This window comes from Strix aluco, chromosome 1 (genome assembly GCF_031877795.1).
Source record: "Strix aluco isolate bStrAlu1 chromosome 1, bStrAlu1.hap1, whole genome shotgun sequence".
In the NCBI taxonomy this organism is placed as follows: Eukaryota; Metazoa; Chordata; class Aves; order Strigiformes; family Strigidae; genus Strix; species Strix aluco.
In genome coordinates, this window is record NC_133931.1 from 121,854,339 (window position 1) to 121,867,795 (window position 13,457).

The following is a 13,457-nucleotide window of genomic DNA, read 5'->3' on the forward strand; positions in this document are numbered from 1 at the left end:
CACAGCCTCACAGATAACACAGATGGCTTTTCCATGTATCTTAGAGGCTATGATTAAAGTAATTATTTTTGCTATAACAACATTATGCATGAAACAGCAGCCCATGCTCACTGGGCACTCTTCTGAGAGCAATCAAGATACGACTACCTACATCTATTCTTCCACAGCCTCCCGTACCTCTGTCTACTACTACTTCTTTGCAGCTTGTCTTTGTAGCAGAGAGCTGTGAGAAATATGGGTTTCAGTTCTCTCATCACAAGATCTTAACTACGAGTGAGATCTCTAAAATGTAAGACACCAACATTTTATAGCAAGTGGGTACAGCTGGATTCTCAAAACCTGAGGAGCTTTTGACAACTTATTTTCCCTTTTGAAGGGAACCGTTGTCTGGCTGGAAGAAAAAAATCCAGGTCCAATGACCAGTTACGCACAAAAACTGTTACTGTTGACTCAATCCAGCACAAAACAGAATACAGACAGGTGCTTTTTTTTAATGGAAAAAAGCTTCTCTTCACTCCTCCACTTTTTCAATAAAATTGGAAGAAACAATTTTTATTCTTGCATTTTCACATTTGGATACTCTTACTCACCCTGTGGTGACATATTCTTTAGGACTTTGCATGAGAGAGGAGCTGTCCATATCCTCAGGCTTGAGCTATACTGATGCTCTGCCCTAATTTCCAACATTGTTACACAGCACTGGCATAAAACCATCAGTTTGAAGTCAAATCACAAAGTAGGCTCAGATTTGAATTGGTAAGCCTGAAGCAGGTATATATTACAACAGGGCAAGCCACAGCTTGTTGAGACACTGATCCACATCTCATTGAGACTCTCCACTGACTTTGGCAGTTGCTGGCCCAGCCCTTAATCCTATAATAGCCCTACCCTGCAGCAAACGCTGCAGAGAATGTTCTGGATGCTTCTGGAGGTAAGCTGAGATATTAACAAAAATATTTGTACAGTAAATTTCACACTAGCCTCCCTGAATATAATCTGTAACCTTGATTATAGCTGTTAGCTTACCGTTGTAAACTAGAAGAGGTTTAAAGGATGGAGTTTTAAAAACCTCTCCCACCCACCCACCAGCTCCTCCGACCCCATGCTTCCCTTGACTTAATGCACCTCCTAGCTGTGGTGCTGCCACCCATTCAACATAGCCTACTAAAGCACAGCAATTTCAGAGTAACAAGGATTCCAGCTCTTTTGCCCCTTCTTACAAAGCACTGAGAAGCCATTGAGTTCCTTAAAAATCCTAGTGAGGGAAAGAGAAGGAAGGAAATCAGTTTAGCAAGTATATTTGAAGTCAAACAGAAATGAAAAAGTGAGCTTATGAAGCAAACAGAGGGTGTTTCACAAAAGAGGCCCACACACAAGCAGGAAGAGCGTGCCACCAAATGCTCCATTATAAAGCAAAGATGTTGAAAATAACATGAGAAGCAATTTGAGAAGAAAAAACTATTTGAGTAGATAAACTAATCATATGCAATCTACAGAAGCACAGCTGGAAAATATATTGCATTTTAAGAGCAAGAAGAAGTGTTTCTACCTGGAAAGTGATAATTAAGAACAGACTCACTTTTTTCAAGTGCAATCCTCCCAAGCTTATATATGTCCTGTACTAACTACTGCCTTTGAAGTAGAAGTGTTTACATGTATTTGCTTGTTCCAAAAGCACACAGAGCTCAGTGAGTATCATCTTTTAAACCTATATCCAATGCAGGAAGACACTGAGCAAAGTGTTAAAAACAGCTGTACCTGCCTGTGAGCCAGGCCAACTTCTGCCATTCACACAAACTGCTACTGAAGTAGTGCCCGGTACGGGCTCCTGGCACAAACATGCTACAGTGCAACCAGCAGTGCCCAAAGCCAGTGTATGCAGCAGTATGAGTCATCTTCCTTCAACAGGGCTTTATCTGGTGCAACTGCAGCACAGCTGGGAGCAAAGTTTTCCAGAGAGAAACACCCATTCGGATGACAAAGTTCAGGAGTATTACAATGCTGAAACTTTCCACAGCCTCTGCAGTGCATAACTTGTCATTACTGGAGGCAACATTTAGTCTTCACAAAGGCTTACAAAGAGTACTATTACTCAGCATAAAGGCAAAGGGTCATCTTTATTTAGTAGGATTTTAAAACAGATTAAATGCCTTGTCACAAAGCAGAAAGAGTACACAGGAAAATTCTGCTGAAGAACTTGTGAACAATCTCCAGATACTTTGCTTAGTTGTTGAGATAACTTAGTGCAGGCCTGTCAGGTAAGGATTTTCTTGTCTCCCTTTGGATTTACTCACATTCAGAAAAAACATCCACAAACATTCTCAAGGAAACATTCAGAAGGATGAGTTGGCTCTGAAACTCTTGGTATTTTTCATCCAGCATCAGATCAGTAGGGCGCCAATTCTAGCCCACCTTTGGCTTCTTCAGGTATAACCATAAGAAGAAAGCTTGAATACCCATTCTGAAAATTTCAAATTCACTGAGCAATGGTATTTTGAAGCTTGTCTTTTTAGTGTTGGCTTGGACATCAGATTTCTTCTGCATTTATTAGCAAGTGCAAAAAAGTTAAAAGGTTGCTCTTCTAAAGCAATCCCCTACCTTACCAGACAGTCCTCCCTCTGCTCTTCAGCTGTCATAAACAAAAGGGTCCTGCTGTAACACTGCAAAAGTTACCTATTCTCTTCTGCAGCGCTATGACAGGTAAGAGCCCACTTTCTTCTTTGATGTCTGGTATTTTATATACCTGAAAGTAATTTGTCAGTAATTTTCTCTGTAAAGAAGTGCTTCATACCTGTCAGAGACTACTGACAACTTTTCAGAGAACCTAAACTTCTCACACAGCTGCAGGATGAGGTTTCAAAACACAACCCAGGTTACATGCTTTTGAAATACCCCTCAGATTTGCTCAGCCTGTCAGAGGGAATTCTCTATTCTCCTTTCTTTAACAACACATCCAGGTCTGGATATTTGTAACCCATGAATCCAGCATGTCTGTCCTAGTTGTCTAGTAGATGTTACAAGTCATTTTAATGGTGGCATGTGAGGCTTCAGTGTTCTTTATCAAGGAGAGCCACAAGCTCTATTGATTCAGGAAGACAGTATTTCAATGGTTTGTATTCAATATTTTCAATGAAACCACAAGGAGTCAGACATTCAATTTTAAAAGGATACACTTGTCTGTTGAGGCCAATCTGCTAGACATGATACACCAGCCATAGCTGATGTACACTAAACTTCCAGACAATCTCTTCCATTAATTCAAGAATACTGTTGATTTTGAGGAAGTGGCATGCAATTCTTAAACAATTAGATAATCATCTTCATACAGATTAAAATCTGATGAGAGAAGAATGGAAGGCAAACTCAAAGCAGAATGGGACAGAAGATGGGAGCGGTACAGTATGAAGTAAGAGACTCAAGAGAAGTGTCCCAATTTCCAGAACATAGGAATTGCCTGTCCATGAAAAAACACCTTCCACAACAGAAGCTACAGAGAGTAGGCGTTTGGGGGCAAGGGAAGAAACGGGACTAGAGGAACTAACACAATCAATACATTAACAGTATTGTCACCAATGTCTAGACCATCTCAAACACAGACTTGGGCAGATTGATTCTATTCTTTAGTGTGTGTCTGGAAGACTGAAGGTACATACTTCTGTGAAATATTTTTGAAACCTGCACTGTAAACAATAATAATTATTACCAGCTTAACTTTTAATCTGTAAAGTGGTAAGAGAGCTCAAGAAAGGGTTTCAAAATCTTAAATGCAATGATAAAGTTATAACATACAATGGACTTTGTGAAAATTCTGTCTTAATTCATGGTGGCACAATTAGATGTTGCAGCTTTAAGCCACATGAATGATGACATATCACCAGATTCATTGCAACACTAACACAACAAGATAAAGCTGAAATTTGCTGTTCTGTTTTACCTACACTGCCTTACGTTTAAGCTGCCTCTTTAAAAGACAAGTATGCAAAATTTGTTATTGAAACAGGTATTGTTTAACTTCCAAGATTCTCTGTTTGCCTAGCTAAGTCACTTTTTTTAAGAAGTGGCTTTTGGCACTGTGCCACAGACATGAAGTCCAACTAAATCCTTATTACACAGATCACTGACCTGAATCTACTGATACTCTTATAATCTCACCTGTCAATCCAGCTGTCAGGCAAGCTCGTTAAATCCCAGACATGAAGCAAACACAATTTTAGTTGAGAAAAAAAAGTCACGCAGCTTTCAAAATGGCCATTTAAAAACTTCTACCATTACCTTTCCTCAAAAGTAGTGAAAAACTGTTTCTGTTTCTCTGAGACTTGATAACAAAACCAAACTATGTCCCTTTAGGGGGTGGGGGGGGGAGCCACACACAAACGGCGATTTAACCAGCTGACTCCTACTTCTCAAACACATTAAACCAATTCATTTGTGCAATGGTTTCTTTTTTAAAAACCGTTTCAAAAATTGAAATGCAACAGAGCAAAACTTAACTGTAATTTTAAGACAGATTTAAAACAACTGTAAGCCTTATATTACAACCTTATGAACACATTACCTGTAACATAATAACTGTTATTATCAAGACAGTCTCACAATGGTATTGCTAAATAAAAATCACCACACTGATTTTTATGCAGCTATGACACCACTAGGTTTGCCACTTGTCAGAGATTTAAAATGGTAAACAGATATTCCTCTCACGAACTTGATCTTCAGAAAACTTAACTTGAAAGTTTCACAAACCCATCTTAGATTCTGTATGTATTAGGGAAATAATGATTTTAAAAGCATGGATTTTGATTGTGGATTTTTTTTTTTATTTTAGATCAGATAACAGAGCTGGATTACCAGTTCTGCATGCAGTTTGATAATCCACAGCTACATCAGGATGTAGCAGTACGCATTTCAAATAGTTGTTACTTTTATTAATGGAAAGGCAGAAACTAGATCTGGTTGGGGGAGTTGTTTGTTTTAAATACTCTCCTTTTTTCAGGAAGATGCTTCCTTCAGCAGCTCAAACAAACTATGGACAAGAACTAAAAATGCAGCTTCCTGGGTCTAACTGTTTTGTACCTCAAAAGCAAAATAAAATAAAATCCAGCCTAATGAGGTGGCAAGCCCAGAAGTCACAAGTGTTAGCAGGAAGTTACTACAGCACCAAAACAATGGAAAAGATGGACTTACACATAATTTATTATTCCTACCTTCCAAATACTTAGAGACTTTCTCCATTCGAACTGCCATATGGTAAAGAGAATGAACAGAAAGATGCAATGTTTAGCTTTAAAATCATTTACAGAAAACAAGCCCCAAAAAATCTGGAGTTGTGATTATTAGTAGTACAAAGGAAGTTATTTGTCCGAACCTGAGGTTAGGTCAGATCCTCTGTTCTTTTTATCTTCTACTATTTCATAGAACGGGCCTATTACTTGTAGTAGTTCTTCAACTTTGTCCGTCACTGGCATACTCTCAAGAATCTGCACAAGTCCAAAATATGAAGTATCTTATGAAACAGCATTTCAATGATTCATTCATTTCAATCGATTTTAGAAACTGCTGGTCATTGTAAAACTGAGTAACATTTCACTAAGTCACTTAACACATTATTCTGATATTTAAATTTTTTTCCATTAAATGAAAACATAAACCTAATTTACCAAACAAGAATCTTAACTAGCTGTATTACCTTTTTTTAGGTGAAGAGAAGATGGGAGAGCTAATGCATTTGTCACCGCTAAAGGACCACCTCAGCACAGTATTAGTAGACCTTGGAATCCATTATTTCAGCAGTTTCAAACCAAACCAACTCAAAATTCAACAGGGTACTCTTAAGTGATAGAATTTATTTTATAGACAAGTCTTCCCACAGAGAAAATGAAACTGAAAGACTTTTTTCTTAGAGGATTCTTCATATTTGTCAAACCCTGCCATCTTCAGTAGAATGTAAGAAGCAAAAGTGCCCTAGTGGGTCCATCTAGACCCAAACCACAAAATGGACAAAATACAGCAAAACTGGGACAGTGCAAAGACATACTTAGCACAGCAAACTAGAACCAAATTCAGCTCTTGAAGTCATTTGGAGCTCTTCCTTTGATAAAAATGTCTTAGCTTTAAATTACAAAACCAGTACCTTTGATAGGAATGCAAAATCTTTAAAATAAACATAAGAGATTCAATAATTGAATATTATTTTAAAAGCATATTATTGTCCCATTCTAGTTTAAGTCCTTTCAACTAAGCTTTTTGCTGATAGCTTTGCTCCTCTTCCATCCTCTACTTTTTTTATTATTATTTTTTAAAAGAGGCAATAGCTGTAGGAAAAGACTCCAGTAGAAGCAAACTAACAGCCACAGTTCACCTCCTCCTCCAGTAGAGCACCAAGAAAGAAACAGATGGAGGTAGAAGTTGCCACAAAACATGCTGCTTAAAAGCACCAAGCACATCACTAAGTAGTAGAAGCAAAAGCTACAGCATTACTTCACAAAGCAGGAGCTCCAGGCAGGCTAGCAGGTAACAAGTCAACACTTGCAAACCAATCAAGGACACCAAGAGACTACGATCCTATCAAACTGCAGTTTCACTGCCACTTCTCTATTCAGTGTACATAATTTATTCCACATTTGTTAGAGAGAAATGCTCAGTGCTCAGATACAGAGCTGCATACGAACCAGAGACAGGATAGTTTTGTGATTTTTTTTTTTAAACTTCAATAGCATTGAGAAAAACAAGAAACCTATTCTAGAATAACACTTGTATTTGCTATGCATTTACTTCTATAGTCTGCACTGTAGACAGTTTCAAATGTGCATTTCTATGATGTCTGCACGTAACTGCTCTTCGTCTAAACAGACCTCAATATACTCTTGCAATTTGGAGCAATTCTTAGAATTTTACCACACAGTTTCTGCTAAAGTAAGAGTTTTGTAACTGTTAGCTTTTAGATGAGCAACAAAAGAGCAATACTTCCACAAACAAAATCAACTGCTTAATTATATAGTCACTAGGCATAACACACAATCTTAACATTTGAAAGTGCAAAATAGGTTATTATGTATCCTGAATTACTGTTTTCTTTGGATGTCAGACAACTCATATATGAAGACTCTTGTTTTAAATTAGAAATACCATATAGTGTTAATACTACTTTATGGTAAGATCTCACTCACTTCTCAGTAATATATCTGAAGTGTAAATAAATTCAACAGTATTGTAATAAAAATTTTCAGAAATGCTACTTGGAAGATAAATTAACCTTAAACAAAATGCACCTGAGCTCAGATTCATCTTAGCTAAGACTAAGAGATGTTTGGTCATCTCCCACCAGCACCTCAAAACCTCACCCAGACACATTCTTCAACAGATTTTTCAAGGCTACGACATGAAGGGAAAAAAATACCAAACAAGTGTATAATAAAAGTATCTTCTGACAGCCCAAATGCAACATGCAAACACTAGGGACTTGTCCCAGGGGCGAGGGGGGAAATCTGGCAATCTTATACACCCTCAAACACAGTCCTGTGATATCAGTATAGAAGCGGGTTTTCGCCCCCCTTAGACATGGATACCTATGCAGCAACAGCAGAATGCCCACAGTAACACCACAAGGATTAGTGCAGTATGTGCTGATAGAACAGCCCAGTGGATCCATTTGAAATGCACTTCCATTGACATTTCAAGTAGAATCAACTGGGTTGGAAAAGCTGAAGCTAGTATTTCAAATGTGAGAGCTGAAACAGCACCAAAGCAGAGTAAACAGATTCCCCAGTTTCAAAGCTGAGCAAGGCAAGAAGTCATTTGCTCTCCAATCCCTACATGTAATCTTTACAGAGGCAGAATATTTGTGCTTCATTAGCGTCAAGTAAGCAGACTTCCTCACAGGAGGCTTACTAGGGGTTTTTTTAGAACAAACATTGCCGTTTTACTTAGTTTTAGTGTCCTGACCAAACCAATTACTGCACTGGAAAAAAAACCCAAAGTACTCTACTGAAGTATTAACACATTTTGAATCTAAGATTTGAAATGAAGCACTAAATCTTGTGGCATGCATTCAAAAGGAATTATTAAAATTTAGTGGGATTTTTGACCAAATGAATAATATTTGTCCTCTGTGTTTTCTGGAGTTGTTTTATTTTTCATTTCAAAGCAGCTATGGTAATACCAGCAGGAACTAAATTACCAAAATTAGAGACAGGAAGAAGAGCAGTAGACAGACTCCAGCTCCTTGCCTAGTAAAAGTTTTTGTCATATCAGTTATTAGACACGTTAAAAGTTCAGTGTCGAGATAGCGGCCTAGGAGAAAAGCGAGTGTATTCAGAGTAGAACTTGTATTTTCTCTCCTTGATGCTAACCTCATTATAATAATAGATTATAATTATACTTTTATCCAGATTGACAGTAAATAATCTTTAAACTGGAAAGACCACCTAGAAGAGTTGCAGTGAAAAGACTGCAGTGAAAAGGATTAGTTAATGAAAGACAAGAAATGTTAATTCTGAATGTTTACTTTAGTTAATGCTGCAATTCATGCTTAATATAGTAACTATGACTGTTTACAAGTTACACATCTATTCCAAAAAAGACAGACCAAAATACTCAATTCTAGTTGTTTGACGGCAACTATAATATACAAGGAATATTTTCATGACACAGAAAATTCAGGTTGCCGAGTTCTTTGTGAAAAATCAAAGATTATTCAGTTTATACTTGATTACGCTCATGTCTTCAGTCATGAGTGAGACTCTTGCTCCTGAAGTCCTTCTGGAGGGCTGTTTTTTCCTTTCCGAGATATAGATCACTTACCTCTCTCAACTCTGAGAACTGAGGCAGTTTGAAGTAAATCAGCTTTTCTTCTGTGGTACTTTAAGTTTCACTGTCTTCCCCACTGCCCCCTTTACCACGATTTCAATACTTTTTAGCTCTGGCATTTAAGCTTCATATCAGCTAGAGATCTCATGTTTCTCTGAAAACAACCCAAATTCTATAGCTTTGGAACTACATAATTTTCTTCTCCCTGCAGACCAAACAGCATAGTACTGAAATGTAGCAGTTCTCACAGGGAATAACTCATTTGGAGCTTTGACAGTAGTAGTCAGCAAGAACCTCCTCCTGTTCCCTGATTTATTTCTGGAACGTCTATTCTAGAAGATCCCTTCCACTCTTTAGTAAACTTACCTTTTTCATTTCTTCAACATAGGCTATCATGGCTTCTTCCTTGGACATGTCTCCCAAGGCACTCCACGCATCCCTAGGAAACAAAGTTGCATACATTTTCAGTATCTTCAGGGCCTGCTGGATTTTTTCAGCCTGGCCTTAAGTAGGTCAGTTATGTAATGCCCAAAGTTTCTCTGATACTAATAAAATGCAACAACAATTCACAACTTTAAGTCCAAATATATTATTTGCTAGGATAATCACATAGTGGTACATCAACAAAGAACCAACAAACTCAACAGCCTGGGGTCTGAAGAGCTCCTCACTGACCAGCTATGATCTTGTACCTGGTAAGTTGTTAACAAGCCCAGATACAAGACACATGCATTTCCCTTTTGATTAAGTTGATTTTTTTTCAGACCTTCTTCTGCAGAAAAAGAGTAGGCACTTCAGTCACCACTTACAAACAGTTGTCAGTGAGTTCAGACGGGCTACAAGAAAAATATGTCCTTTGAGTTTAGCAATTGGGGAACGACACATCAGTCTAGTAGGCAAATAGTTTAACCATCGTCTCCAGTTACCACAGCAGCTACGTTAGTAGACGTAATACCAAAAATAAAATCCCTCCCTCTCCAACTCTCCAAAAATCAAATTTATCAGTACTGCACAAGGAATCTGTCATAACACAGACTGGAATAAAAAATTTCCCTACTCAGTCTTGCACTTGATCTGACACCATCCCTTCCTCTTGCCAGAGTATCTGTCCCACTTATAGCAAAACCCCAAGGTCGGTGGCTCATATTTCAGCTACACCAGGTGGGTGGAAGCTTACTATCCTAGTCCTCTGCAAAGACACCCCCTTCACCCTGACTTGGGGAGACTGGGGAGGAAGGACCAAAAAAAAAAAAAAGTCAAAGGAATCATTTCACAGACCCTAAGATCACCATGACCATAAAGACAGCAATAATACTTGTTCTTTGGGACAAATCATTATTAAAATATAATAAGCAAAGCATTCACATGGCTTTTCAAATAGATCTTAGGAATTTGGTGAATCAGAAGTCTTCCCAGCACAAGGAGAACACAGACAGTGGGAAGCCCTGCCACTGAGCAGACAAACCAGAAAGACACATAAACCAGTCCGCTCCCCAAGATCTTAAAGCTGTATCAGTGGCTGTCAGTGAGCACTTACTTACTTCAGGCTCGCATCATACATGAAAACTTGAGAAGGAAGAATTCCAGACACTCATCCACATCACTTATTCTGCAGAGCACCTACAATTTCATTCTACAACATGGGATAAACACTGAGGAGGTACCATAATGGTGCTTGCCCAAGAAAAACCTGCCTGGTGCTTGCCCAAGAAAAACCGGCCCACCTACAGAACCCGAGGGAACGCTTTCACCTCCAACTCTGAAAAGTTATAAATTATCTGAGCTAGAAAGTTGGAACACAAGGACAGAAAACGAATTCAAGCATCAAAGGTTGTGAACATTCTTATTTTAAGCAAGACATAAACTCACTAATCTCTTTCTCCAAGAGCCCCTCTTCTAAACATCTCCACTCCAAGCATAAAAAAATAAATCAGCAAAAGAACAATTCATGAAAAGTTACCATTTATATCTACCAATCGGATCCCAAAATCCAGGTCGCGGAATGTTACAGGGTCCTTGGGTTGCTTGCTTATAAAAACTATAGAACTTGAGCATCATTTCATTCGTTGGCTGGAATGAACCTAGTGAAAGGATTTTAAAATACAATTAAATTGTAGTCAAGAATATTAACGAGTATTTTACAAGCTTAGTATTTCCATGAGAAAATAGCCTGCAGTTCATTACAGCCTGATTCACAGACGTACAACTTAAGTCAACGGAGAACATTTTCACTTCAACTACCATGAACCAGCACCACTGACAATATTTACTTTACAAACAGCAAGTTTCAGATTGAGTTTAAGGGACTACAACCTTTACTACTCCTAAGGTCAGATTCCACAATTAGAATAAAAAAAAAGAGTAATAAGTAACATAAAGCAAGTGTCCATTCACTCAGTTTAAAGGGACAGGTTTAGCTCCCAGTAAACAAACTATCTTGCAAGTCACTTTACTATTAAGAACAGTACCTTAACTGAAAACTCCAAACTTTAAAAAAAAAAAAAAGCACAAACCAAAACCAAACACAACAAACCCAAAACACAGCCTTCTGCAGTGTTTTTGTTTACTTTGGGTATTTGACAGCACTTTCAACAACAGTTTCACTGCATCTCCTGTTTTTGTTTTCGTCCTTTGCAGAACACACTTCTGTAGAGGTAGAAAATGTAAATAAATACAAACCTGTAACAGCTGACAGGGAAGATTCGTAACCAATCCATTAAGTCAAATACTTTGAGGCTCGATTCTAGTCATTAGAAGTTTACAGTGCCCTTTATGTTAGCACCTTAACAAACCCAGTTTTACTTACACCAGCATTAACGCTGTATGTAATAACTAACCTTTTTTTTATTATTATTACTCTTATCAAAAAGATACATTCTGATTTTTCGGCTTTTCCGTTCCGTTAACTCTTTCAGCAGAGGGAACTCACGGTAACAGCTCCGACGCCGTCAAACCAACTTCAGGACTGCGGGGAGGCAGAGGCCCTTCCCCAGCGCTCCCCGCACCGCGCCGCGGCGGCCTGACAGCCCGCCTCCTCCGGGCGACCGGCAGGGGAACTTCTGCCGCGGGCTCCGAAGCCCCCGAACCGTCGTTTCTCCGGGAGAGGCGGGCGGCAGAGCCAAGCCCGAGGTTTCCAAGCGGTTCTCCAGCCGCCGCCTGCTGACGGGCGCCCGGCCCGGGACGGCCCTACTGCCCCGGCCCGAGGCACCGCAGGGCCGCGCCGCCAGCCCTGCCCAGGGACCGCTCGCCCCGGAGGAAGCGGCCGCGGGCGGGAGAGGGGCCTCGGCGCCCCCCGCCCCACGGGCCCCGCCCGCCCCGCCGGTGCCAGCCGAGCTGCCGGGCCCCGCGCCGATGGCACCGGACTTGCCCCCCGCCGCCGCCCGGCCGCACTTACCATTCTTGGGCAGGCTCTGGATCACCTTCACGGCCGCCTCGAACCTGGTGGCGTGCACGGAGCCGGTCTCCGCCATGTCCCCGTCCCGTTCCCTCACCGCCTCCTGCTCGGCCGCCGGGCCGCGTCCGACGGGGCGGGCTCCGCTCAGCCTCACTCGCCGCGCCTCCTGCAGCCGACTGCGCGGGAGAGGGGCTGAGCGGCGCCGGGCCACAGGCAGCCACCCCCCGGCGGCAGCGGGGCGGGGTGCCCGGCCCGGCCCGGCGCCCGCCCCGATCCCCCGGCCCCCCCTCCGGCAGGGCTGGGCACAACCCGCCCAGCACCTCGGAGCAGCCGCGCCCCGCAGGCCGAACGCGGCCCGCAACACCCCCGGCCCAGCAAACAGCCCTCCCCTACCTTCGCCCCGGCTTCAGGCGCCCATGTTGTGCCTCCCTCAGCCGCGCCCTCCCCTCCCTTCCCCTCGCACCGCGCCGAGGCCGCCGGGGCACGCCGGGAAGCGTAGTTCGCCCGCCGCGCCCCGCGGCACGGCCGGGCCCCGCGCAGGAGCCCCCGCCGCCCGTCCTCCCTCAGGGCCTTCGCGTCCTCCCGCCGCCATCGCAGGCCTCTGCCTCTCCGGCCACCCCCCGCAGCGCCGGGCGAGGGCTGGTGGAGGCGGCCGGCTGGCCCCGGCGGCCAGGCTGAGGCCGAGGAGAAGCCCCTGGGCCGGCCTGTCCCAGAGCGGCTCCGGGTGATGGCGGGTTCAGTCCTGGGGCCCGAGAAGCCCTTGAAGTCCTGATCCCGGGCAGCGACTCCCGTGTGGACTGAGGAAACAGTTTTGGGTGTTTTTTTTTTTTAAATTTTTTCTCCCTTGTTTCTTTTTCTCAGCTTCCTTCCTCTTCCTACCCTTTCTCTCCCCTGCTTGCATAGCTACAATTACATGAGAATGAACATTTCAAAACATGCCTTATTCCTCCCATTTTACAGACCTCGGTTATCCTCAGGAGATCCACCACCACCTTGGCAGTCTGCTTTGCTTGTCCCCTCCTCACACACACCTAGATCCACATAATTCACCTAAATTACCACTGTAGCTGCATATTTTTGTAATAGCTTTAATGACTTCTATTTACATTAACATTTTAGGCATGAAATTTTAAAAGCCTAGAGCCTGGGGAGCAACTATTTGGCGATGAGGTGAATACCAGCACAGCACCACCAGCTAGCTCAGTAGCTAAATAAATGAATGGTCTTATTGAAAAGCGCTGCGCATCCAGCGCTCTAC

The 13,457-nt window shown here is 41.9% G+C and overlaps 1 protein-coding gene across 6 annotated transcripts in view; it reads right to left on the bottom strand.

Moving 5' to 3' along the window:
* Positions 1-12,647, bottom strand: part of ACBD5 (acyl-CoA binding domain containing 5) — a 31,585-nt gene extending 18,938 nt beyond the window's left edge. The window contains exons 1-6 of one of the 6 annotated variants that reach the window (XM_074833453.1): positions 12,593-12,647; positions 12,200-12,375; positions 10,766-10,886; positions 9,172-9,244; positions 5,366-5,477; positions 5,205-5,237 (exon numbers count right to left, since the gene is read on the bottom strand). In XM_074833453.1, coding sequence (XP_074689554.1) covers positions 5,205-5,237; positions 5,366-5,477; positions 9,172-9,244; positions 10,766-10,886; positions 12,200-12,275 — 415 coding nt within the window. In that variant the 5' untranslated portion in view covers positions 12,276-12,375; positions 12,593-12,647. The other 5 variants (XM_074833446.1, XM_074833474.1, XM_074833464.1 and 2 more) reach the window with 5 other exon arrangements.
* Between the last annotated feature and the right edge of the window lie 810 nt (positions 12,648-13,457).